At 50.5% G+C, this 27066-nt stretch overlaps 1 protein-coding gene across 1 annotated transcript in view; it reads left to right on the top strand.

Annotated features, from left to right (window-relative positions):
* Window positions 1–27066, top strand: part of TRIO (trio Rho guanine nucleotide exchange factor) — a 205763-nt gene that overhangs the window by 53539 nt on the left and 125158 nt on the right. Inside the window, 6 exon segments of the mRNA XM_015567633.1 lie at window positions 11104–11295; window positions 18063–18232; window positions 19196–19370; window positions 23477–23672; window positions 24572–24738; window positions 26735–26854. Coding sequence (XP_015423119.1) covers window positions 11104–11295; window positions 18063–18232; window positions 19196–19370; window positions 23477–23672; window positions 24572–24738; window positions 26735–26854 — 1020 coding nt within the window.

Raw genomic sequence — 27066 nt, 5'->3', positions numbered from 1 at the left:
AGCCCACAACCTGGGCTTGAACCCGGGCCCCTTCAGTCTGCAGGCTGACACTCTATCCACTGAGCCAAATCAGCTAGGGCAACGTTACCTTCTTTACATGTCTTCATATGTGAAGTGAAAATGAGAATCCCAACCTTCCTGCTTCTCAACCTCAAGAAACAAGAAAAGATCGTGTTCGGCTGCCTCGCCACAGGTGGATGCAGCTGGGTTTTTCCTTGTCTGCATTATACATGGTCTCCCTTCTTGCCCTCGCTGGAAAGTATTTGCCTTCCTCTTATAGCAAAAATATGTGGAAAATGTGCCCTTATCTCCCCTTTATTTTCTCCATAAGATAAGGCACTACTATAGCCAGTATGGTTCGAGGAAGGATGTGAAAGTTGGATCATGTGAGCAAAGACTTCAGGCACCAAAGAACCTAAGAGGCCGGACTGGCAACAACCAAGCTCTGGAGATGCAGGCTCCTGCCCCACGCAGCGCCTACCCCAGCCCTGCCGCCCTTCCTGAGAGCGCTCAGATACAGAGGCCGAGGGTCTGCTAACGTCCTCCTGTGTGTCCAGCACCCATGGACCGCCTCCCTCCCATTCCTGTGGTTCCTTCCATTCTCCATCAGGGAAATCTCTCCTGTGGCCCATCCTGCCCTATGTCTTTCTGGTAAACCTGTTTTATTCAAAGACGATCATCAAGGCTGTTGAGACAGGTTCTCAGGGCAGCAAGAGCGAGAACACTTTTTTGTAGGAAATGTCTCTGCTTTAAGGTTTCCAGAGCAAGCCAAGGGCAGAGCCTGAGCCATGGTCTGCTTCTTACCCTGGTTCAGAGATGGGCAGGAGCTTGCCTGCTCCTCCCTCCACCCATCGGAGTTTCAGTTCTTTCCTGTCATCTCTGCTCATTGCCCCTGGGATTCTAAGGGGTGCCTGGCACACTTTTCCTTAAATTGAAAGGGCTTAAGGCTAAATCTGAGCTGTTCATGGAAAGAAACCTTAAATGTAAACACCTTTTGCAGACTTTGCAAACATCTGTGCCCACATTCTCTCCTTCTGGCTTTCAAATAATCACCTGTCAAGTGTCAGGCATTCTGCCAGGCATGGGGGGTGGAGAGGAGGCAAAGAGTGGGCCGACAGGCCAGACCCAGACCCCTGAATGGGCATGGCCACCTGTCAGGGGGCTTTCCCTGGTAGTTCTTGCTGGCTAAGCCAAGACCTCCTCATGGGTCCATTTCAGTTGGTGACAAGGATGAGGATGTGAGAGGCAGGCCTGGGGGACAACAGCTGGGACCGTTGGGCAGCAGAGCCATGTGGCCGTGTGGGCTCGGGGAGCTGCGTGCAGGTGACTAGCCTCTTCTCTCTGTGGGCCTCTCTCCTTTGCACACTCACGATGGGTGCGGGCTCCACGCTCTCCACCCCACACCTGGCCGAGCCTCTTTTCCCTCTCACATCTCCGTGTCCCTCTCCGCCTGTGCTCTCCTTCCCGCTGCACTGCCAGGACCCGGCCCTTCAGTATGGCCTCTTTTCCCAACATCTTCACCTCCTCCCGCTCTCAGTTCTTTTCTCTCTGGCACTAAATACTTTTAGACCTTCCCCACTCTTGAAAATGTCACTGGATACGGCCCTTTTTTTTAGATGCCTAGTTGGTTTTGAAAGAGTGCTCTGCCACTTTCCTCTGCCTGCCCATTGACCACTGTTATAGCAGTCCAGCATGCAGTAGGCACACAGTGATTGTCATTGGTCAGTGTAGACATTTGAAAGTCTATCAGAGCCAAGGTCAAAGACAAAGAGAGAATCTTAAGGGCAGCAAGAGAGAGACAGTTAGTTACCTACAAGGGAGCTCCCATAGGTTGTCAGCAGATTTCTTGACAGAAACATTTCAGGCCAAAGCGGATTGGCATGAAGTATTCAAAGTAATAAAAAGCGAGAGCCCTAACCGATTTGGCTCAGTGGATAGAGCGTCGGCCTGCGGACTGAAGGTCCCAGGTTTGATTCCGGTCAAGGGCATGTATCTTGGTTGCAGGCACATCCCCAGTGGGGGTTGTGCAGGAGGCAGCTGATCGATGTTTCTCGCTCATCGATGTTTCTAGCTCTCTATCCCTCTCCCTTCCTCTCTGTAAAATATCAATAAAATATATTTTAAAGAAAAAGAAAAAGAAAGGAAAGCAAGAACCTGCAACCAAGACTGTTCTATCCAGCAAGGCTATCATTTACAATTGAAGGCAAAATAAAGAGCTTCCCAGACAAAACAAGGCTAAAGAAGTTCAATACTACCAGACCAGCATTACAAGAAATGCTAAAGTGACCGCTTTAAGAAGAAGAAGAAATAGAGAGAGGAACATAGGCATAAAGAAATAAGTAGCAATAAGTAAGTACCTATCAATAATTACCTTAAATATTAATGGATTAAATGCTCCAATCAAAAGATATAGAGTAGCTGAATGGATGAGAAAACACGACAAATATATATGCTGCCTGTAAGAGACCCACCTCAGAACAGAAGATTCATATAGACTGAAAGTGAAGGGATAGAAAAAGTATTCTATGCAAATGGAAACAAAACAAAAAAGAAAAGCTGGGATTGCAATACTTATTTCTCACATAATGGGCTTCAAAACAAAGGCTATAACAAAGAGACAAATAAGGTCACTACATAATACTAAAGGGATTGATCCAATAAGAAACAATAACCCTGGTAAGCATATATGCACCCAATATAGGTGCACCTAAATATATTTTGTAAACTTCTAGAGGACTTTAATGGAGAGATTGACAATGGCAATACAGTCATAGTGGGTGACTTTAACACCTCTCTGACTTCACTGGATAGATATTCCAGACACAAACAAACAACAAACAAACAAAACAGCAATGAAACAGCAATCCTAAATGACTTACTACATCATGATTGTCTTAATTACATTTTCAGAGCATTTCACCTGAAAGCCACGGAATACACATTCTTCTCAAGTGCACATGGAACATTCTCAAAGCTAGACCACATATTGGTATACAGAAGGCTTTTCAAATTCAAGAAGATTGAAATCATATCAAGCAGCTTCTTAGATTACAAGGGTATGAAACTATAAATCAACCACAATAAAACTTAAAACATTCAAACACATGGAGGCTAAATAGCATGTTATTAAATAATGAATGCTTTAAGAATGAGATCAAGGAAGAAATCAGAAATTACCTGGAAACAAATGAAAATGAACACAAAACAACCAAAATCTGTGGAACACAGTGAAAGTAGTCTCGAGAGGGAAGTTCATAGCATTACAACCTTACCCCAAGAAACAAGAAAAATCTCAGATAAGCTCTCTAACCCTACAACTAAAATAACTAGAAATAGAACAAGAAAAACCCAGAGTAAGTATACGGAAGGAAATAATATTGACTCTAGCAGTGGGCGTGCAGACCTGGTACATGCCAGAGAGCACCCCTAGAACTACTTCCAGCTGGTTCTAGGAGTTGGCTGTGCCTCCGAGGGTACCATCGGGCCTCTGAAGTGAATGCCCTCTATGATGGGAACTGATCACAAGCACGGTAAGGTGGGAGAGGGCCTTAAGACTTGGAAAAGTAAGGGTGGACTTCACTCTGGCCCTTCCCCCTTGTCTACTAAAGAAGGGGTGAGGGTAGGAGGGAGGAGGACAGCATTTTAAGCCAGGAGAGATCTTGGCTGTGAGGGCCTCCACTGGGAGCTTTAGGCAGACAGTGGCCTCAGTACCGCGTATCATTACACCTGTGTCAGTAGTTTCATTCACTGACAGCTCCCTAGCCCGTCCCAAACAATAAGATGACGTGTCTTGCTTGTGTCTTGCTTTAGCACAGTGAGAATGAGGCCCGCTGGCGTGGATTACTACCTTCCCCCGCTTTCCTTCTCTGCCCTCCATATCTCTGACTGCTTCCTGTCAAAACACATTGTAAGGGAAGGGGTGAGTTCATATTTTAGATTTATGGCTGTGTGTTTTTTGACAGGATGCACCTTAAAAATGGAAACAGGCACTCTAGGCCTTAATAAGGAGCTTATTTCATTTTCTGAAGCATATTCAAAAGGTGAGGCAAATTTTGGGTTTAGGGAGAAGAAAGGTCCTCTCAGAGTTAAGTTTGAAGTTGGTTAGCTTGTCTCCTGGGGCTGTTTTGAAGGACCGTTGGTAAAACACATTCTAAATTGTTTTTAGTGTAGACACCCTGAATGAGTAATTGATTTAATAAGTAATATAGTCAGCTTCTTCAAAATAGTGAGTCGTGGCACGATGAAGAAACATAACAGGTTCAGAAAGGAAGTGGTGAAAGTATTATGGTTGAATTCCTTTTAGATGTGCTAAATATAGGTTTATTTAGAACAATTCTAGTGTTCTGGGAAGGAGGAACCTGAGAGGAACCTCCTCTTTGCTTGGTGGAGAGTCGTGTAGCCAGCACTTCTGCAAGGCACACGCCTTCCCTGCAGGCCTGGCTTCAGGCTTTGTTTCCAAGGCAACTGTGGCCGCACAAGGAAGCACTTGCCTCGATCTTGCAGGCAGCTATGCAGAGCCCGGGGCCGCTGCATGCATCTGAAGGTCCAGGCCTTCTTTGTTACAGTGATTGTGAGTAGCTATATCCTATTGACAGAGTCTGTGCCAATGAGTTTATAGAGTGTGGCATATGCAGCCATGTTGAATTTTCGTGCAGGAGCTTTAAGAAAGAGATTCAGAACACTTTCTATGTGAAGCTTTTTGCAGATGAGTGGTGGAAAGGAAGATGCTCTTTGACAGCCGTCTTCTAAATAGTCGTCCACATTGATGTTCCCTTTTAGATGGAAAAAGCTCTGAACACAAAAACCAGGAAAACCCAGAAAACTCTGGCTCAAGGGAGACGCTGATGATGGGGTCACAGATTTCTCTAATATGATTGATTGGTACATCACTGGCATAGCATCTTCCCATCGCTGTTCCGTCTGGTCTGCTTGTTCCTTGGGATTCAGATTACCTTCCAAAAACAGGACCTGTCAGGAGGTCATTCTCCATGAAGCCCCTTCTGTCAGCAGCATTTTATATGCCCCATGAATTATCTTGTCTTCCAGGAGAAAGATCTGTGGGATTTAGAAGGCAGGAACCTTACCTTTCACTCTGTATTTTCAGAAGCTAAGTAGGTGATGCTCCAACTCCCTGGTCCCTGCTCTAACTCCCTGGTCTCTGCTCCAACTCCCTGGTCCCTGCTCTAACTCCCTGGTCCCTGCTCTAACTCCCAGGTCTCTGCTCTAACTCCCTGGTCCATGCTTCAACTCCCTGGCCGATGCTCTAACTCCCAGGTCCCTGCTCTAACTCCCAGGTCCGTGCTCTAACTCCCTGGTCCCTGCTCTAACTCTAGGTCCCTGCTCTAACTCCCTGGTCTCTGCTCTAACTCCCTGGTCTCTTCTCTAACTCCCTGGTCTCTGCTCTATCTCCCTGGTCTCTGCTCTAACTCCCTGGTCCATGCTCCAACTCCCTGGCCGATGCTCTAACTCCCTAGTCCATGCTCCAACTCCCTGGCCGATGCTCCAACTCCCTGGTCTGTGCTCCAACTCCCAGGTCCCTGCTCTAACTCCCAGGTCCCTGCTCTAACTCCCAGGTCCCTGCTCTAACTCCCAGGTCCCTGCTCTAACTCCCAGGTCCCTGCTCTAACTCCCAGGTCCCTGCTCTAACTCCCAGGTCCCTGCTCTAACTCCCTCTGTATTTTCAGAAGCTAAGTAGGTGATGCTCCAACTCCCAGGTCCCAGCTCTGACTCCCTGTGCTCTGCTCTAACTCCCAGGTCCCTGCTCTAACTCCCTGGTCCCTGCTCCAACTTCCAGGTCCCTGCTCTAACTCCCTGGTCCCTGCTCTAACTCCCAGGTCCCTGCTCTAACTCCCTGGCCAATGCTCTAACTCCCAGGCCAGTCCTGAGCTCACTCAGCTTTTGCCAGGAGGATGCGCTGCAGTCAGCAGGCGGACATACAGAACTCCTCCACATTGTTAGCAGAGCCTCAAGTCAGGCCTTGAAATGCTCATGTTTTTCTCCTGTCCTATTTTTTCTAAGATCAGGAAAACCCATCTTTCCCACCAGATTCTTTGGGACTTTAGCTCCCAAGGATGGTAGAGAGGAAGTTCTGGTCTGCCTTTGAAAAGCCCTATTTCCTGACTCCTAGCAATTATGCAATTATTTCACTTCTTAAGAAAAGAGGAAACCTTTTGGGCCCCCACGCTGGCCTGGCCCTGTCTCCTTAGCCCTCCTCCGCAGTGATTGTTACTCCCTCAGACAAGGAACCGAACCTGGAGAGATGCCCCCAGCAGCAGGACGGCAGGTAGGAGAGAGACGGTTAGGCTCTTTAGACTCTGAAATGGGCTTTCCTACCTGACACCCTCCTCTCTTTAAATCTAACTGGAAGTGACTGCCTTTTCCCTTGTAAGATGAGCCCTGGCCTAGGCATTTGTGGTTTGAACAGTCCTAGCTCCGCTGACTGACTTCTCTTCTCTGTGCCTCAGTTTCCACACTTGTGAAATGGGAATGAAATGGTGTCCACGTCACAGGGCTGTTGCGGGGCGCAGACTAAGTGTGCCAAAGTTGGCACTTGAGGCCTGTCTGCTTACTGACGCGTGGAATCTCTTGGGAAAAGGATTCGGGGTGGTGCTGTTCATGTGAAGAGCAGCCTTGGGTGTCAGCGAGGCCGGTGCTGACCTGGACGCCAGCAGCCCCGTGCCGGCTGCCCCAGGAAAGCCTTGAGCCCTCAGTGCTGGCTCATTCTTCAAGTGTGAAATGAGAAGTGGGACTGAATGAATGCTGCTTAGTGTCCCAGATCAGGTAAAATGCACTTGTTCCTTTGGGACGTTTATTGTTGCAATGTCGTTCCCTGCCAGCAAAAGGGTGGGAAGCTTCCAGAAACACGTTTGCCTGTTGGGAGTCACTGTTACTGCAGATCCACCCGAGAGGTAAGTGGCTTCACGGCTGTAGTGATGCTCAACAAGAAAACAGGGTTCAGCTCCTTAAAGATGTGTGTGCAGCATAAAGCAGGAGACTGAGGCTCCGCCAGTGGACGGAGCGTGGGTCCTGGGTGAGGCGCTCGGGGAAGCGTGGATCTCCATCACCCTTCATCCCGGAAGTCCCTTTACGGTGCCGCCTCTGGTGATGGGAGAATCCTTGTGGGCAGATGTGGGCAGAGCCTCCGAGGAGCCCTGATGCCCTTTAGCTGATGTCACTGGGAGAGCCTGCCCTCCCCAGAGCCTCATCTGGTGGCTGGAGTGTTAGTCTCTCGGAGGGAAGGGCTAGGTGTATACACACACATTTTTAAATAAGCTTTTTTAGGCCAGTTTTAGATTTCCAGAAAAACTGCGACAATGGCAATAGAGCATTCCCATACCCTCCACCCCACGCCCTGTTTTCCTGATTATTACCATCTTTCCTAGTATGGTGTGTTTGTTACAATCAATGACCCAATGTTGATGCACTGTTATTAACTCAAATCCGTACTTCGGTCAGATTTGCTCAGTTTCCTCCTACCCCAGGACCCCACATTCTGTTTAGTTGTCATGGGGCCTAGGTTCCTGTTGGCTCCCACAGTTTCTGTCGTTATTCTTATTGTCGTTGGTAATGGCAGTCATCCTTTCCCCTCATTATCGCTGTGTTAGTCTAGTGCTCGTTCATAGACTGACTCTTCCCCTCATTCATCAGTAGGCGGATGATCTGTGGTCTCCAGCCTGAGGCTCAGGGTCACAAAGTTGGTACTGGGGCCCCCCAAAGTGAAAGTCTCCTCCTGACCTCTGCAGCTCCGAGGTGGTGTGATCATCCACGTGAGCTAGAGGTGGTGTGATCATCCACGTGAGCTCCGAGATGGTGTGATCATCCAGTTGAGCTAAGAGGTGGTGTGATCATCCACGTGAGCTCCGAGGTGGTGTGCAGCTCTGAGGTGTGATCATTCGCGGAAGGCTGCTTCTTGTCACAGCCGTGGTTGGCAGGCTGCCAGACTGCACCACGGGGATGTGGAGGGCCAGGAAGACTTGCACAGGACATAAGGTGGGAGTTTATAAAACAAGCTTTTGTTGTTACAAAGCTCTTTTAAAGTGGGCAGTTTCACTGTGTCTCCTTTATGTAGGAATTATTGTAACTAAGCATCTAAATATGTCACACTGAGTATATATAGAACTCAATATATATAAAGCAGTCCTCTTAAAAGTTGTGCAGTTAGATTGGGAACTGACTGCTTTCAAATTATGTCAAACAATTTGATTGCAAAGAACATGTGAAATGTACACAGGCATTCTCCAAGTCTGGCCGTAATTAGTGGCTTTTAAGGGATTCTTCGACATCTCTTCCATCTTTTATTTAGAAAGAGTTCTGAGAGATCCTTTGTTAACAGTACAGAGTGTTGCCATGAGACTTCAGATAGTATTGAACATGGAAAGACCCCCTGAAGGTGGTTTCTCAGATGGACAGGGCGAAGGAGGTGACCGTGGACCCAGCCTCGCAGCAGTGAGTGAACTGGGCTACCCGTGGAGGAGGCCAGGTGCTGAACAGCATGGGGTAGTGTACGCATAGACTCCGGAGTCCCGATTTCACCACCTGCCCGCTTCGTCCGTGAGCCCATGGGCTCCCTCCAGGCCCCAGTTTCCTTACCCGTAAAAGGCTGTGGTTGGGATTGGACAGCCCGTGCAAGGGGAGCACGCGTTTCTGATGCACAATAAGCAACATGGAGATGGTGATGAAAGGAGCAGACGGACATTAGCTGGTCTTTGTCGTCCCTGTAGACCAGTGGTTCTCAGCCTTGGCTGCACATTAGAATCACCTGGGAATCTTTTTAAAATCCTGATGTCTGGGCCTCATCCTCCGGAAATTCTGTTCCTTTGTTACTAATGTTGTGGCCCCACCCCATAACAAAGAAACAGAATTTCCGGAGGATGAGGCCCAGACATCAGGATGTTAAAAAGATTCCCAGGTGATTCTAATGCGCAGCCAAGGTTGAGAACCATTGCTGTAGACTGTGTCCGCACCGCATCCCCATGCTGCCCACACAAGGATGACTGTCGCACCCCCCGTGGCGCACTGGGGGCACTTGCTCTGTATGTGTGGGTCAGTGTCCCTGTGGAGGCCACCTCACACCTGTCGTGCTGTGTATTACATCCGTTTTAAATTTTCCACCTTGCAGGAAGTACAGCATAAAGAACTTACTCTGTGCTTCCTGTTTTAAATTCTGCTGGACAACCGCCATTCCACCATCGAAGTCAGGACGTTAACACTGATGCCTGATGACCTTCCAGCCCTCGCAGCCCACGAGGCTGTCACAGCTGAAGGGGTCCGTGTGGACCTTCAGTTGTCACGTCGCTGAGGTCCTTGGGCCTGGAGGGTCTTCATTCTCCCTTGACCTTGCGACCTGACCCTTTGGGAGGTTTCAAGCCGTTATTTTGGAGAATGCGCCTCGCTTTGGGTTTGTCCGATGTTTCCTGGTGGTTAGATTCTGGCTACTGTGTATCTTCGTCGGGGGCATCACAGAGTAAAGCTGGGTCCCACCCGCCGGGGGCACCCGATTCTAACTTGTCCGGTGCACCTGGTTCACTCTGACCCCTGAGTACTGTGTCTTTCCCCCTTGGTCGTCAGTACGCACTTTGTGGGAGGTGCTCTGACGTTCTGTAGACGCCTGGTCCTCATCCAGTTTTATTTATGTCAGAGTAGCCTCGCGGCTTCCTCGCATTCAGTGCACTGCATCGGTTATGTTCCTGCTCACCTCGTCACCCTGACTGGCCAGCGGAGCCTCCTCAGGCCAGCTCCTGTGTCCTGTCCACACTGTTCTTGGGGTTTCCATACTCTTGGCCCCGTAAAATGTCTCAGGGCCATCTTGTAGTGTGTCCACTCCACCCGGGACCCTGCCGAGGTCCCTCCTCGTTCACAGTGGTTCCTCCAGTTCTCCTCCAGTGCCGTGCAGTTAACAGCTTTTCCCCTTTCCTATATTTGTAACTCCGTTCCCCACAGTGAGGAACCTGCCTCTCATCACCCTCGGTAGATTAGTGCCCCTGGCCGTAAGCAGCGGGGGTGCAGGGGTGCCCTTGCCCCCATCAGCCTTGGACTCCCACAAGGACACCCTCCCCACGCTCGGGGCACTGCCCACTCTCACTGATGAGTCCTGACCTTGCTCGGCTGGAGAACTAAAATATTGGAGAACGGTGAAGGGCTCAAACCGTTTTTCTTTGTCTTTTATTTTTTTAAATATTTTTATTTTTATTGATTTCAGAGAGGAAGAGAGAGAGAGAGAGAGAGAGAGAGAGAGAGAGAGAGAATCATTGATTGGCTGCCTCCTGCATGCCCCCTACTGGGGATTGAGCCTGCAGCCCAGGCATGTGCCCTTGACTGGAATCGAACTCGGGACTTTTCAGTCCACAGGCTGACGCTCTATCCACTGAGCCAAACCAGCTAGGGCTCAACCCATTTTTCAAGGGGAGACACAAGGTTCCCGGGACTTCTGCCCCAACCTCTCCCAGTCCCCTCTCACTGATAGTTAACAGTCTCGGGCTCTGGCCTACCTGCTTGTTTGAGGAACCCATCTGCAACCTCTGCTTCAGAGTATTTTTGACACCTGTTTCCCTTATCTTCCAACTCTTTTAAACTCTGGCTATTTTGTAGCCATTATAGTTATTACTTCCTCTTTCTGAGAAAATGTGCCAGTAAGTAGAAACATGTGAAAAGGGGCAGCAACTTATTTACGTTCTTGTGGAATTAACCTGTCACTTGCACTTGGAATGCTCATGCGTGCTCTCTCATAGTGAAAGGCACAAAACTGGAACTGTCCTCCGTCACAGCACGAGAGAAGTGAAGCGGGCCTGCGGCTCCGCGCCGTCTCTGGCTGTGCAGGTGCAAGAGCTCAGAGCCCTGGATGAGTCAGGACGGCCAGCGATGGCCTGCAGATACCTCTCGCCGCCGGACGCGGAAGGGCCGGTCATGAGGTTCGAGGTTTGACTGAGACAGGCCTGGACGAGGCTGCTGATAGGGGTGTAGTAACTGAAGTCAGCTTTTCCGTCGCGTTTCTGTTTGATTCGCGGAAATGATCGGGAGCAGCGCAGACTGAGTGCAGTGCCGTGGCCCCGGCCTGGCCGGTGTGTGTTGTTCACCGTGTGTTTCTCTGGCTGTTCTCTCGTGCAGAACACATACACCAATGCGGACAAGTTGCTAGAGGCCGCGGAGCAGCTGGCGCAGACGGGGGAATGTGACCCCGAAGAGATTTATCAGGCCGCCCATCAGCTCGAAGACCGGATCCAGGACTTTGTTCGGCGTGTTGAGCAACGGAAGATCCTACTGGACATGTCAGTGTCCTTTCACACGCACGTGAAAGAGGTGAGAACCGGGAGGGGGAGGAGAGCCCGGGACTTCGAGGGTCTCTGACACAAGCCGTGACATGAGAGCGTGGACCAGAGCTGGGCAGTGGTGATGGCAGCCTGCTCCCTCCAGCGGAGCGGTCAGCGCGGACGGGACCTTCCTTGCAGCACAAGCACAGACAGCCTTTGTGGGGGGTGGCCCGTGAGGGGTGGGCGTCTGGGGAGAGGTGTGGGTGAGGAGGTGAGCTGAGCTGAAGGAGATCCTTTACGTTGGAGAGAGACAGGCGTGCACCTGATTTAGCGTGAACAGATGGCCCACACACTGTGGTCAGAGCTGCTGGGTCTCCCTTCCGTGTTAGCCTGTCATGTGGCCCCAGTCACCGTTGCCTTCTGATTTTGTCAGCCTGTGTGGCCATCCTCAGACACTGATAACAGTGAGCCGTGCAGAATACTGACTGCACCAGACGCCAGCATTAACTAAGGCCCCGCCGGCTTTGGTGACGTCTGCTCAGTGTTAGCTCTGCAGTTCGCAATTCTTTTTAAGACTCACACCTGGAAAGAGGTTGGTGCCTGTAACTCTTGTCCCAGACCAGGCATTCCAGTCCTGTGTGTTGAGATCTCTGGGCTCTTTACTCTCTCACCCCTAGAGGACAGAACACAGAATACTACTTGTTTCTGGGGAGAGAGAAGAGGAGATATTTTCATGGAAATGGTGATATTTTATGCCTGGAGGCTGCATGCGGAAAGGTGATTGATGGAGGCATCAGCCTCAATTTCACCCGTAAACTTGGATTTGGAAACATTCTGGGGCCCCTTTCTCCCTCTTTTTTTTCCCCCTCTCTGTGAAAGGAATTCATGAGAGGCTTAACCTCCTCTTAGAAGATGAAGGCTGGTGCTCTGCCTTTTCAAAAACGTTTTTAAAATAGTATTTAACAGAACTGTTGATTAGTCTCATACAACTTTGGATTTTATTTTGGGAGAACTTTTTTTCTCCTGCATTTGTTTTCCACCTCTCAATCTCTCTAGTCCCTTTCGTATTATTTGCAGCATTTTATTCACATCAGTTCTGAGTATAATATTCCCATGATGAGTCTTCATTACCTGTCCTCTCCTTTCCAGTGCACTTTCCACTGCTCATTCCTTCACTCTCTCACTTATTCATCCCAAAGTGTCTCCTGAGCCACTGTAATGTTCCAGGAGGTTGTGCACAAGGGAGAACGGTGGAAAACATACTTTTGTGTCACACATTTCAGATGTTGGTTTGTTTCTCTTGGTGGATGTAAAGTGCCTTGAAGACCAGAACTCTCACTTACCCTTGTACCCACAGCTGGCCTCCGTACCAGGCTTAGCAGAGCTCAGTCGCTGGGAATAATGATGTCTATTTCTAGCACATGTTCTGAGATTTAATGATAAAAGGACATGTTTCCATTTTCAAATATAGCAAAAGCACAATTATTTTCATCCATTTGTACTCATTCACCTTCTTTCTCAAAAGTAGGTCCAGAGTTAATGAATAATTACCTTGGAAATGTGTGGGTTGTTTGAGGTCACCAGGTGGTCCCGGCCAGGCTTGTCTCTGGAATGGACTCGGGGCCCTGAGTGGGGTTCTGTTCATTGTTTCCCAGAGGCCGTGGATTCCCAGGAAAGGTTGTTCTCATTTGGATCGGCTGCGATTCTCGCTGGGTTTCAGGAAAGGAGCCGTGGGCTCTGCTTCTGCAGACTTACACTCTGACTGGGACCGGGCTTTGTTTGGGGTGATGCCTGGGATGGACCCTGTCATTTTGTTCAGGAGTCGGAAAGAAAGCCTGACAGCCACCTGGGGATTGTTCTGTCTGGCCTACCAGCCTGGCTCCGTTTTCATGCTACCACTTGGGCAGGCAGACTCCTTTCTTTAAGCCCAGCCAGTGCTCACTCTCCCTGGACCTTGCACTATGGTTGGAGGAGGATTATGGGGGGTCTCATTGCTCCTTGGGGTGCAGAGCACTGGGAGTGGCCTCTTATCCCGTCCTCACCTGGTTTGCTCCTGGATTCTTCCCTTTTCTCCTCTTATGCATATTTGCTTTGCTATTATTTCATGATACTGACTTCGATTTGCCCAACCCATGCGTCCTTCATAAATTCCCTTTCGTCATATGAAGAGATCTTTGGTCACCCATCCAAGAGCACCGAGCTCTGCGCTGCACCGAGAACACCCAGGTGCGCTGAACCCTCACTCCTCTGATCAGGGCCGTGGGCGTGTGCGCCAGGAGTGCGTGGGCAGTTGCCGGCCGAAGAAGGTGCTGTGTTGCTCATGGCTGAACAGTTCCCCTTTGATTTCTGCTCTCATACCTGAAACTGGATCCCATTTTACGTTTAGAATGGTGCCTTCTGAAATTCCACCTGCCAGTTGCCATTGAAACTACCTACTTCTGCTCCTGGCTTGCAGCTGGGAGCTGTGGCTTTTGTGCTTCTCACACCACCTTACAGCTCACCCATCCCCACTGGTACCCGAATGATCATCTTAGTCATAGACAAGAATAGATGCCAACAGCAGTAGCTTCTGTTTATAAAGTGCTTGTAGTAATTGACTCTCAAACTGGCTTTGCCAGTTAGGGAAGACATATATGGTAACATGAGCCCATTTCATAGATGAGAAAACTGAAGGTAGAGAGCGCCAAAGGATTTCTCAAGGCCACCCACAGCTGGTGTGTTGCGAGCAGGTTTATAGCCTGCGTGCAGACTGTGGCTGGAGAGTGGTTGCCCCTAGAGCAATCCCCAAATCTCAGGGTCCCTATTCTACCACCCACAGAATCAGCTGGCAGCTCAGTCCTTCCCTGGAACCCCCTCCCCCATGAGTTCCTTTAGGAGTCCTCTGTGGGGTCTCCCCTCCCCAGTTAGTGAGGAAGGGGCTTTTTCGGGGGTTTCTCCCAGCAGAGCGAGGTTCCTCCTTTAGGTTCCACCCAGCACAGTTTGTGGGAAGGGTATAACTGGGTCAGACTCGGGTGGACACAGGATACAGATTTTATCAGTTTTCTCCCCAGAAATCCCTGTGTCTCCCTAGCCCAGCCTGCTCTGTGACCCAGGCCTGTGCACACTGCAGCCACTGTGGGCTGGGTTCAAGCTCTCTTCCATGAAGCGGGCCTGGCTGCAGCTCAGAGGGCCTCTAGGGGGCAGCACTGCCTAAGTCTGGCTGCCTGAGGAGCCGAGGCCGTGGGCACAGTTCTTACTCATAGAGTCCACGCTGCCGAGAACTTGGTTAGAATGAAACTCTTGCTGTCAAGCAGAGTTTATCTTTTATTGCAAATTAACAGCTAGCACAGGAGTACAGGTTTCTTTCTTCACATTCAGGAAGCTTGTGGTAAAAATTTTCAGGCCTCCTGGAGACCTTTTCTCATTGCTTTGTGCAAAGGTTACTTTAGGAGGCATAGGTAGCATTTTCAAAGCTTAAACAAAGGCTTTGCCTGAATCCTGTTGCACGACGAATGCATCAGTTCATCTAAAATCGACATCAGAAATACTTTTCTCTGAGACTTTTTTTTTTTTAAGTATATCTTTATTGATTTCAGAGAGTAAGGGAGAAGGAGAGAGAGAGAGAGAGAGAAACATCAATGGTGAGCATGAATTATTGATCATCTGCCTTCTGCACCCCCCCACCACCCACTTGGAGTTGAGTTGAGCCTGCAACCTGGGCTTGTGCTCTTGACAGGAATCGAACCTGGAGCCCTTCAGTCCGCAGGGTGATGCTCTATCCACTGAGCCAAACCAGCCAGGGCCCTTTTCTCTGAGATCTTTTTGAATGAGAACATTTCCTTGGGACCAGACAGAAACATTCTAAAGGGGAAAGGACCTTTGGGCATGAAGATCATGGACTTAGGGGTAACCTCGCTCCTCCGACCTCGGTTTCCCCCTCTTCACCTGCCTGATCCCAGCACGGTCCCTGCGGGCTCCTGCACAGCTGCGCTCCACTGGGCGGGCATGTCCCCCATGGACGTGTGTTGAAGTGTCCAGGATGTGGAGGGAATAAGCTAGTTCTTTAAAGGTTACCGGAGGAAAGGAAAAGGCCTCACTCCCGGCACTTCCCCTGGAAGCCAGGGGAAGTGCTTTCTATAGAAGCCCAGACATCCCAGCAACTTTCCTCACGCCGTCCTATTTTTAGGTGTGAAAGCTTAAAATGTGGGATGGTGTTAAGCTGACCAGACTGTGACATATTTTGAACAATTGGTAGGAACCTGAATACATTTTGAATAATATTTAGAGAAAGAAGGCTTTTAAAACATTGTGAGTCTTATTATTAGAAGAATTTTCCTTGCAAGAACAAGACTAATAGTAGTGGTTAACATTTACCTACCTCTCCACGTGGGTACATGACCCTACCTCATCTTCCCGGGAGCCTGCGAGGCAGGCATTATTACCAGGCCCGTCTCATAGGAGAATACACTGACACCTGGACCCAGGTGAGGAACGGACCTGAGGTTCTCTTCACTGTTATTCCGTGTCCCCTCTCAGGAGAAGTGTTTCGTTTAATTACTTGGGGATGAAAGACGACCTCGTCTGTGGTGGCCGTGGAGTCGCGGAAGCACAGCAGTGCATTGTGCCTCGAGCGGGGTTTGCACTCCTCTCCTCTCCCCTCCACAGTGTGCAGAGGCAAGACGTGTTCAACTGGTCCTGTCACTTAAATGGTATTTAGTGGAAGTCGTGCTAAATGGTAGTATTTGCTGGAGAAGAGGAATTCTGCAGACACCTCCCCCCACCCCGCATTCTGTCCCACAGGCGGGGTCACACTGGGTCAGCGAGGAGACCTGACCCAGCTGTTTGAATGGGGGAGGGGGCTTGGGACAGCTGTGTGGGAGGTGTGTCTCACCCGGGACCTGCGGACTCCTACCAGCTGCCTTAATGTTGCGTTGCTGATATTGCAGTATTCTTCTAGTGGGCTTTTAAAACTTGCATTTCCGTGTGTTTGCACAACAAATTTCATTTCTACTAACGCACCTCATTTCTACTAATGTTATGAGATGCTAGCTTTTAAAAGCGCAGTGTCACTAAAACGAGGGGCTACAATGGCTCCAGCGTGTGGTCTGAAGTGTCTGCCAGACCCTCCTCTGTGATGCAGTCAGCGTTGGGGCAGCGTTGGCTCCTTTACCTTTCTCCTCGTTGATACAAACATTAGATCACATGCGAGAAGAGCACTCCTTTTTGGATGTACATTTGCTTAAATTATTCAGCTCCCCTGGGTGAGCAGAATATGCTGAGGGAGCACTATTCCTGAACTCAGCAGCTTACTGTGCTGTGTCCCTCCATTCATTCCCGAAGAGTCCTCCATCGTCTGCCGTCACTCAGTGCGGGGCTGTCTCCGCCGGTGTGCAGGGGCCCTCTGTCCCTGGGCTCCCCCACAGTGACCGGAGGGTGGGGGCAGCTTTAGGGCAGCACGTGGATTCAGGTGGAACACAGTGGAGACTTTGAAAGAAGGGAGTGAAGTAAGTGGTTTGTTGTTGCTTTTATTCTTTTTTAGCAGGAAAAAAAACAGTTGCAAAGGTCCACTTTTTCATCAGTGTCCATCGTAGGACAGGAATCCGCGGGTGGGAGGGCTGTGTCCAAGAGCTGCCGAAAGGCATTCTGTGCTGGGAGCCCGTGAATTTAAGAGAGGCTTTAGCAAAGTGTTGCCTCCAGGCCTAAGAGATCACTGCATTTCCTTGCTACACCAAGGACCCTCAGTGTCAACCGTCCTCAAGGAGTTACTGAGACGGCCAGAAGTGGGGGGGGGGGGGGGGGGGGGGTGTGGGGGGGGGCCTAGGAGTGCATTTCTCAGAGAAACGCGTGCAGTTCACTGCATGTCATACCTCAGCAGAGCAGTTTCAAAAAGGAGGGGTTTGGAAACAAGAAGCCAAATGCACACACTTGCTTCGGCAAGTGCCCTGGTGCTGACTCAGCCCCGAGGCTGGCGCGTGCGGCTGGGCAGTGTGTCCCGTAGCTCAGGCAGGCGCTGGGCCCACACGTGTCAGGTGCTGGAGGTGATTCTCACATCCCTGGGGAAGCAGGGAGCATTGTCTCCCCACACAAACCATCTCCACGCCCAGGGCTCATTCGGCTTAATTAACTGCCTTTCCGGCTCGCTGAACGGCTCCCCGAGACCTGGAGCGGCTCCCTGAAGCGGGCGGAGGGCTCTGCTCCCACCAGACCAAAGCCAGAGGTCTTACCCACCCAGGTCCCGGGCACAGTGTTCGTGGTGGTGAGGGTTTGCAAGGGTTTCGGGATGCCCACTCCTTCATGAAGGACTGTGACCGTGGCCTTGGCTGGCCGGGCGTGGAACCTAGCTGTGCCACATCCCCTCTCCTCCCGGGCCTGGGGAGGCATCATTCCACCACGCTCCATGCTTCCTTCTTTTCTGAGGGCTGGAAAGCACCCATGTCTGTGGGGAGGTCTAATAATCAACAACAGACTGCAACGCCCTTGCTAAGAGTAAAATAAAAGCCACCGGGCTGCGTGAGAGAATGCCGTCATGTGTGGCAGGTGTTGGAGGGTCTTTTCTGATTCTGTTGCACCCAGTGGAGCCTGGGCAGAATCGGGAAGAGCCACTTCCCGTCCTGTCTTTCTCTTCTCTGACCGTCCCCTTTGGCTCTCTGCCTGTTCGCTTTCTCACCTCGCAGCCGTCACATGCTGCGTTTTTTGTGCCTTTGCTGCTGGCTGTCGGACTGTTTGGGGTACTTCTCCCTCCTGCTCCCCCGGGGCAGCCTGCCCCTGCCCTCCCGCCCCCTCACCTTCTCGAATGGGGCCTGCCCTGGCGGTGACAGCCTCACTGTCTCCCTCCAGCTGTGGACATGGCTGGAGGAGCTGCAGAAGGAGCTGCTGGACGACGTGTACGCCGAGTCGGTGGAGGCCGTGCAGGACCTCATCAAGCGGTTCGGCCAGCAGCAGCAGACGACCCTGCAAGTGACCGTCAACGTGATCAAGGAAGGGGAGGACCTCATCCAGCAGCTGAGGTGGGCCCGCCCCGCCTCCCGCTGAGCACAGGCCCTTTGAAACTCTGCCAGCGTTTCCCCTTCCCCTGGCTTTTGGGAACAATTGCCTATAATTCTCTGTCCAATGGGGTAGAGAACAAATAACGTCTGTGAGCGTAATGCAGAGTAGCATCTCTCTCTTTTCTTCTTCCCCCTTACGGTTTTTTCTCAGTAAGTTTTCTCATTACAGCATTGCCTAATAAACCTTCCCAGGATTCAGCTTTTATTAATATTCCCTCCTAACACTCAGTAATGAATGAAACTTTACTTAAACCTCCCAGGACCTTGTCCTCAGGCCCCGGTGACCTGTCTCTCTAGAATGTGGTGGGGTGTCCCCTTTTCAAAGCTGAGGCCCAGGCAGGCCCGGCCCGGCCGACACCTGCCCGTCGGGACCCGGTGGCAGGAAGTCAGGACAGTGCTGGGGCTGGAAGCATCACAGGGACTGTTTACGTAAATGAAGTCTCCCGCCTGCTCCTCGGAGGCCAGCGTATGAATCGTTGGTGGTAACTTCCCCTGGTGTTCGCTTTGCGAAGTCAGGCAACGTTGCTCGATAGAGGCTTCGTTGATGCATTGGAGTTTAACCCCTCGTGACTAATGGAACCACCGTTCATGGTGAACAGGTGTCAGCTCTTCTGTCTACTTAAGGAGAAAGCGGCTGGAAGTGATCCCTGCTGACTGGCCTTGCGAGAGCGTTAGATTCTTGTGAGAGCGATGAGAGGCCGGAGAGGCTCCGTGCTCCCTCGGGTCTGGGAGCTGCTGGAGGAGGAAGCCGCTGTTGTTCTGCGGGAGGGGCGGCCGTCCTTTCTGAGACAGGCAGCCGCTTCCTGCCGGCTCTCTCCCCCCAGGTCCCGAGCTGCCGGATCTGGGATCTGACAATGTGCGACTTGCTCCTCCAATTCCTGTTTGTCTCTTTGAAATCCCGTTTCCCTCTCTGCTCCCTCCCAGGGACTCGGCCATCTCCAACAACAAGACCCCCCACAACAGCTCCATCAGCCACATCGAGACGGTGCTGCAGCAGCTGGACGAGGCGCAGGCCCAGATGGAGGAGCTGTTCCAGGAGCGTAAGATCAAGCTGGACCTCTTCCTGCAGCTGCGCATCTTCGAGAGGGACGCCATCGACGTGAGTGCCCGCCCGCTCCGCCCTGTGTCCTTCCCTGGGCCTGGGCCGCTGCCAGGAGGAGAGAGGAAGGGAACTGGGGGCTGGGACTCCGCTCCTCTGTCTGAAGTTGGAACTGGCGGAGGCAGCGGGCACTGCAGGGCCCACGTCGCACACAGGATAGAGCAAGGCCAGGGTGGAGGGTGAGGGCAGAGCTGCTGGGACCGGTCCCTCTCGCCCTCTTGGCTTCTCGCCTCCACTGGGCCCCACGCAGCCCTCCCTGTCCTGGAAGCAGGGACTCAAGCTCAAGCAGGGTCCTCTCTCCTTCCTCCCCCTCCCCCTCCTGCTCTGCCCGAGACCAACACCTCGGCCTCTTAGGGAATTCCCCCACAGAAGGGCCTCAGATGGTCTGTCATTCTTAGTTAACATGCGACTTTTACGCCTCATGTATGACTGGGAGAAGGAAGTTCAGGTTTCTTTCCTTTTTCTTCACCAGAGGAGGGGGTTCTCCGTTCGGTGTCCGGGAAGGGCTTTGTTTGAACTTGGAGTGCAGGCAGAAGGAAGTGCGGTTGGATGACACTGCTAGAGTCTGTGAAACGTGAGGAAAGGAACCGAAGCTCACCTCAGCCGGGGAGGCCGGTTTCCGGGGGCTGGTGGTGGTAACGGCCGCCCGGGGGGTCCCCGACCGCCCACCAAGATGTCTGGAGGAGGCTCCCCCCATATCGATCCCTTGTCCTGGGTTTGAGCCGTGCTGTGAGAGCACGTGGCCCAGACGCTAAGGGCCGCCAAAGGCAGGGTGAGGCAGGGCTCAGTGTCAACTGCCGTGGTGGGCCTTCTGTGCTGCCGGAGGCCTGTCTGTGGGCCCTGCTCTGAGGGGCGTGTGGTGCAGGGCCAGGCCTGGACCTGGGCAGGCCTTCTGGGGGGCCCGTTGGTTGGCTGCTTGTGTAAACGTCCATCAGTGGTTTCATAAAAGGACAGCCTCCTTGGCTGTGTTCATTACCATCATCTGTTAATGACAAGAAAGGTATTGAACCCTCACATGTCCCTGAAAAAACAACAACAACCTGCCCTCTGAGTCTTGACACTTAAACCCACTCGGAGCCACGTGGTTTGGAGCCACGTGGAGAAAGGCTCTGGCCTCAGCGGTCAGGCCCCGCCCCGCCAGCCTGTGCGAGCAGGACCCCGCAGGCAGCCTGCTTTCCTCTCTGACCTCTGCTTTAGAGGAACTGCTTTGGTCAATGTGGCTGCTGATTAAATAGTTTCAGTTAAAGCAACGGAAAGCAGTCAGAAGCATTATTTGAAGTTTCTCCTTCCAGGACCTTGGCTATTTGGGGGGGAAATTGGCTTCACATGTATTAATGGTCTTTAAGGGGGAAATAACTCATTGTATTTCTGTTCTCATTGAACCAGTGTATTAAATGGAGGTCAGGAACGCCAGATGACTTCCCCACACTAAAGCCGGGAGTTCCGCGTGGCTCAGTAAGGCCAGGCTGCCAGGCCGGGCACGTGACGCCTGAACCCAGGAACGGAGCCTGCAGTGCGTTCACAGGGCGCTAGGATACAGTGTAAAACCTTTTAGCACCTCAGGCCCTTGGAACCTTTTTTCTCTCGAATGACCCTGAAATGTGAAGATCTGAGCAGTTTAGGTTTCAGCTGGGATTTTCCCTCTTACTGGGAAAATGCCTCATCTGGCTACCCATAGGAAGCATGCAGTTATGTTGTTGGTGGAAATTCATGTTACTTGGTTGATTTTTTTAAATCCCTCACGTCTCTGTGTTGCAGTTGGAGAAGCATTTCCATCTCTGAAAAGTGGATGGAGATTTTCTCTGCCTTAGCCTACTGCAATTTCAGCTTCCAGGTGTACCAGTTAAATCTGCTTTATTGCTTGAAAAACAAAATAATTACTGTAGCATCCTGTGACAGGTTAGGTATGGGAAACAGTCATAACTAAACCATATATGTGTTTAGGAGGAAAATTTAGACTTAATAAAAATTCTGCGATACGCTTATAGTTTCAGAGCTATTTCTCCAAAGTATTAATATTCAAAAATGACTTCCACTTTCATCAGCTTTGTTTTGGGCACAGATTTCTTTTCTTGGCTCCGATGGTTGACCAGCTAGAATGCTAAACTGTGGGCGGGGTTTTCCTGATGACCCGAGATCACGCCATGCCAGGGTTCTTTATACCAAGCCAGTGTTTTCAAATCCTGCTGGTCTGAGCACAGTGATCTGTGTTACTGCCCGTTGCTTGATGCCGTCTGAGCCTGATGGTGTCTCCTCCGTGAAACCATTCCCGCGTCTGTCTCTCACCACACACCGTGTCTTCTCCCTCAGCGCCAGGAAACAAACAAACGTTAAGGAAGAATCCCCTTAGAGTGGAGGTAAAGGTTAAAGATATGGTCAATTTTTTCCTTTTAACAATATTTTCCCCCAGTGGCTTTTTGGTTTATGTCTAATTTGGCATTGTTTAAATTTTTTGTTTTATTAATAAGCATAACTTAATAGGTTAATATAATATGCATGTTGTCTACGGCCTCTGTGATAAACGAATAAACCGAGAAGACTTGTGCAAAGGGGTTTGAGGAAGCCGTAAGTTTCTTATTACTTCCCATCTCCTAGCCGGAGTCTGTGCACACTCTCCCGTTCACGGATTTTCACACTAGTTCGCTTACTGCTCATGCAGAGAAAGGAATAGGATCGATGGGAGATGTGTTTCCATTGAAGTGTATCGTATGCTACTCTTCCACAAGAAGGCTTTTCCTGCCTTCTGGATGTTATCATTTTACTCTTAATTTTTAAAGATGAACGGTTTGCATCAAGGTGGTGAGGACAGCACAGCCCCCCTTGCTTCAGTCCCTTTTTTGTTTCTGTTGTGCTGTAGCATTTTAGAGAAAAATGTTGTCGGCATGTCATTTCACCCCTGCCAACTTCCCTAAGAAACGAGGCCATTTTCTTCCATGAGCACAACTCCCTGAACACCCAGCAGTCCAGCAGTCACCCCGGTTGTCTTCTCAGGCCGGCTGTTCAGAGGCCGTAGCACCTCAGTAGGGCCCACGGGCCCGCTCCTGCCCTGGCCGCTCCGTCTGTTCATCTACGGTGGCCTCTCCGTCCGCCCTTCCTCCCCCACACCACCACTTGTCGAAATAGCTTCATCCGTGGTCAGTCCCACTTTCTGCCTTTGCTCACTTGATTTCTTCCGAGTTGTTCACCACTTTTTCTTTCCCCGGCATTTCCTGTACACACAGCAGTTAGAGGTGAAGACCTCATTGGAATTGTTTCTGTGCGAGAAAGCTGCACAGGTGGCACATCACAGCTCCTCCAGTCAGAGGGCTGTCCGTCCGGCCGCCTTCGAGGAAGCGACGGTGGGTCTGTGGGCTCAGGAGGCGGCAGCCTGATCCTTCCAGTGTTCATTCCCCATCAGCCTTCCTCGTGGCTTACTATGCAGTGGTGATCATTACCCAGTTTACTAGACTCTAAACCAGAGGTCCTCAAACTTTTTAAACGGGACCAGTTCACTGTCCCTCAGACATTCCACACATGTACACTGCGGGCCCGGGACGAGTCGGCCGCTAAGCAGGACAGGCAGCGGCGGCAAAAACACCCGGCGGGCCGGATAAATGTTTTCGGCGGGCCGCAGGTGGTCCGTGGGCCGTAGTTTGAGGACCCCTGCTCTAAACAATAATTAGAATAAAATGTTCTGATGTTATTAGGCTTTCTACATTTAATAGCTAGATTTATCCAGAAAGGGGAATTTTCCTGCACCATTTTATGCTTATATATTTTTCTACTATGGTTCACAGTTTTTAGGAGAAAGATTAGTTCCCTGGCTACCTCTAATCAGAACCAAAGAGTTTTTAAATTAATTTTTGGCTTTTAGCTCTTCTTTTTAAGCATCACTAGGAATTCATGGATTTTTGTGTATTTTATATATTCTATTCGATGGTGGTCATTTTTGTATTTGTTTAGTGTCTAATTGTCCCATCATTGGACAGTGGGAGCCCCTTCAGTTGGCCTTTGTGTCCTTCTAACACAATCCCCTGAGTCCCTTCCTTCCTTACCGGGCACGGAAGCTATTGCAACAGATTCTTATTTTTAAGTCTTGATCCTAAAGAGAGACTTTCCTCTGTCAGATCATCTCGGACCTTGAGTCTTGGAATGATGAGCTTTCTCAGCAAATGAATGACTTTGACACGGAAGACCTCACAATAGCGGAACAGCGCCTCCAACACCACGCGGACAAAGCCCTGACCATGAACAACCTGACCTTCGATGTCATCCACCAGGGGCAGGACCTCCTGCAGTATGTCAATGAAGTGCAGGCGTCTGGTAAGGAGTGCGCTCCCTCTGCGTCCGTGGTGGCTCCTCGGGTCCCCGTGGGAGCTCGTCCAGGTTATCGCAGTGTGATGCCTGCAGGGTTCAGGGCGCCCCTACGGTATAGATGTTATAGATCAGTGGTTCTCAACCTTCTGGCCCTTTAAATGCAGTTCCTCATGTTGTGACCCAGCCATAAAATTATTTTTGTTGCTACTTCATAACTGTAATGTTGCTACTGTTATGAATCGTAATGTAAATACCTGATATGCATAATATCACATTTAACATTTTGGACAGTGCAGTTACCCTTAATATTCTTAGATGTTATTATAAGTAGCATGAACATTAATTTTGTAAATGATCTGTTGTAGCTCTCTGAGTGAAATGTAAATCCCTAGAAAATATTTTCCCATTCTTTATTTTTTTTTAATTTATACTTTACCAGCAGATGGCACTATGGGCTCAAAAATGTAGAAAGAAGGCTATGGTGTTAAGAAACTTAGCAACAACCTGAACATGCCGTTACTCATTTTACACAAATCATGTTCTTAAATGCTTCCTGAAATGTGAACTAGATGTACAGCAGGTAACAACAAAAACAAGCCCAAGTTCTCATTTATAAAGGATGCCACATTTTTGTGGTTATTGTAGAAGTGGACTGACAGGAGACGGGCTCGGTGTGGTGGGCGGGACATTATTATTTGGCTTTGACATGTCAGATACGTTCTCTGGGACTCCTCACACGCTGCCAGGCAGGTGTCACACTGCCCTGCGCTGGGCCCTCCCTGCACATGGCCTTCAGCGTGATGGCCGGTCCCAGCTGGGAGGTGACACACAGACAGACCACGTGCAACCTTAAGAACAAATTGAAATGTGAGTTGAATTCTAGGGTCTCCCTCTGGTGTCCGCAGGCGTGGAGCTGCTTTGCGATAGAGACGTGGACATGGCTACGCGGGTCCAGGACTTGTTGGAGTTTCTTCATGAAAAGCAGCAGGAGCTGGACTTGGCCGCAGAGCAGCATCGGAAGCACCTGGAGCAGTGTGTGCAGCTGCGCCACCTGCAGGCGGAGGTGAAGCAGGTAAGCACGTGCTGGCCCAGAGCCAGGGACGGGCACAGGCGCGTGGAAGGGGCCTGTAATTCGGACCTGGACGCCTTGGGAACGGTTGGCCCTGGTCAGAGCACGGCTGTCCTGGTGCATAACCCAACACCCACCCTAATGCAGCCACGTCAAGCGTAGAAACTGAGCCACTGCCTGGACAGCTGTGTTCGCGCTGTGGTGGGAAAGGCTTCGAGAGGAACATCCATGTCATTCGTTTTATTATTGCTATTCTCTTGCTTAAAACCTGTATGCTTTGCTTCCTGGTCTAAATGACCATGTGGTTTTACTGCCAAATACACTGTTATGAGTCCGACTGGACCACAGCTGTGTATGGCTCGAGTTCTCTTACATCATCTGTATGGCCACATCTTGGATACGTGGAAAACTGAAGTGGGACGTTTGGAAGAGATTGCTCTCTGGCTCAGCACCGGTGGGATTCCATGCGCACGTGTATTCAGCCTGTAGGTGGCGCTTTATCTCATGAGCAGGGATCTTGGCTTGATGCTGGGACAGTACGGCTTGCTGGTACTTGCACAGAAAAGCACGTGATAGTTTGATCCGAGGGGATTTAAGGTACCTCTAGACCAGGGTGGGGAGTGTCCAGCCCACGAGCCATATAAGGCCCACAAAATCATTTGGTCTGTTCCTGCCAAGGCATTAGGGGTGAGTTAATTAAATGTTTGACCAAATATAGAGGCCAAATTTTAAGTTGACAGAATTGTATGGCCCACAAATGATGTTATCAATCTCCAAATGGCCCTTGGCAGAAAAAAGGTTCCCCACCCCTGCTCTAGACCAGGAGTGAGGTGTGCACAAGTGGGCAGCACTCGCATTAAAGCAGACATGTTATTAAACAGAAGTCTTTAAAAGAGCACCTGTTGTAATGAGATAAAGTATGTAAGCTGCTTTTTAAAGACCAGTTAATGAAGTTCTTCTTCTTGCCAAACATAGAACAATTCACCTAAAACACATAGGGATAGATGGACATATTCATTAGGAACTGCATTTGCCTAACGAGTAACAGAGTCCAAAACCACGTAACAAGTCGGAAGGTGGCCCGTGGTATATTAGCTGAGATCTTGATGGTAGGTGGCCCTTTGCTTGTGATCCAAACGGTGTTGTAGCCCCAACCATCACCTCCACAGTCCAGGCATCAGGAAGGGAAAATGTAACACGAAAAAGGCAAAACATGTACCAGGAAAATATTTTCACAAAATCCCCCAGAGGCGACTGCTTTGATCTCAGTGGCTACGATTATGTCATAGCTGTACCTGAGCTGTCATAGTGGCTGAGAGGTGGTTTTATTTCAAGCTGTCCCCAAAAGTTGGGGTTTTCTGAATAAAGGAGACAAGGAAAATAGGTATTAGGAATGAGCTGTCTCTGCCACAAGTAACTAGCCGGAGTGACTTCCGCAGCCGTTGGCTTCGGCTGTCAGAGGCGACCTCTCTTGGTATGTGAGGTTGAGGATCTCCTGGTTTGCCTCTGAGCATAGAGTACAGCTCTGTTCACATTTCAGTTATTGTGCCACTTAATACTGATGCTATAATGGAAAATTTTTATTACTGGGATGAAACAGTTCCCTTACCAAGCAGTTTGCCAAGTTTGCATTTTCATTAGGACTGAAAGAATGAAAAATATATATATTTTTTTATTAGCAGAGAATTCTTTGTGGCCGTTGGTTTGGGGATATGTGGCCCCCAACCACTTTTGGCCTGTGGACTAATAACCATTCTCTGGACCCTCTACCCTTTCAGCTCCCATTTGCAACTAAAAATAACAGCATCCACTTAACAGTGCAGTACTTACGGCCGCACACTCCCGACGGGTCTCAGGCTGTGGGCAGGAGGGTCATACGGAAACCAGCTTCATGTGGCTGATGTGAGCAGCTCGGCCACCTGCTGCTTGGATTGCGTCACTGCTGGTCCACGGGCTGCCCTGGGAAGGGCGCGCTTGGATGACCTGTGGACCGTTTCAGGTGCTGGGCTGGATCCGCAACGGCGAGTCGATGCTGAACGCGGGGCTCATCACGGCCAGCTCGCTGCAGGAGGCGGAGCAGCTGCAGCGGGAGCACGAGCAGTTCCAGCACGCCATCGAGGTAGGGCGCTGGCCGCCTCGAGCGGGTCTTTCCCCCGGGAGGCAGGCCTGCTTCATCCCTCACATGGCACTGACCCTGGATCCAAAATGGGGTTCCACGGGACCCCAAACGGCAATGCGTACAAGCCCACAGGCTGTCACAGGAGAAGGCCTCAGCCTGGCCCTGCGGAGGAGCGAGGCTGTACACGGCAGAGGGCCCCCAAGGCCAGGGCT

The sequence above is a fragment of the Myotis davidii genome, unplaced genomic scaffold, assembly GCF_000327345.1.
Source record: "Myotis davidii unplaced genomic scaffold, ASM32734v1 scaffold143, whole genome shotgun sequence".
NCBI lineage: Eukaryota > Metazoa > Chordata > Mammalia > Chiroptera > Vespertilionidae > Myotis > Myotis davidii.
Note: the sequence above shows the minus strand (reverse complement) of the source record. Positions and strands in the feature narration are given on the sequence as shown.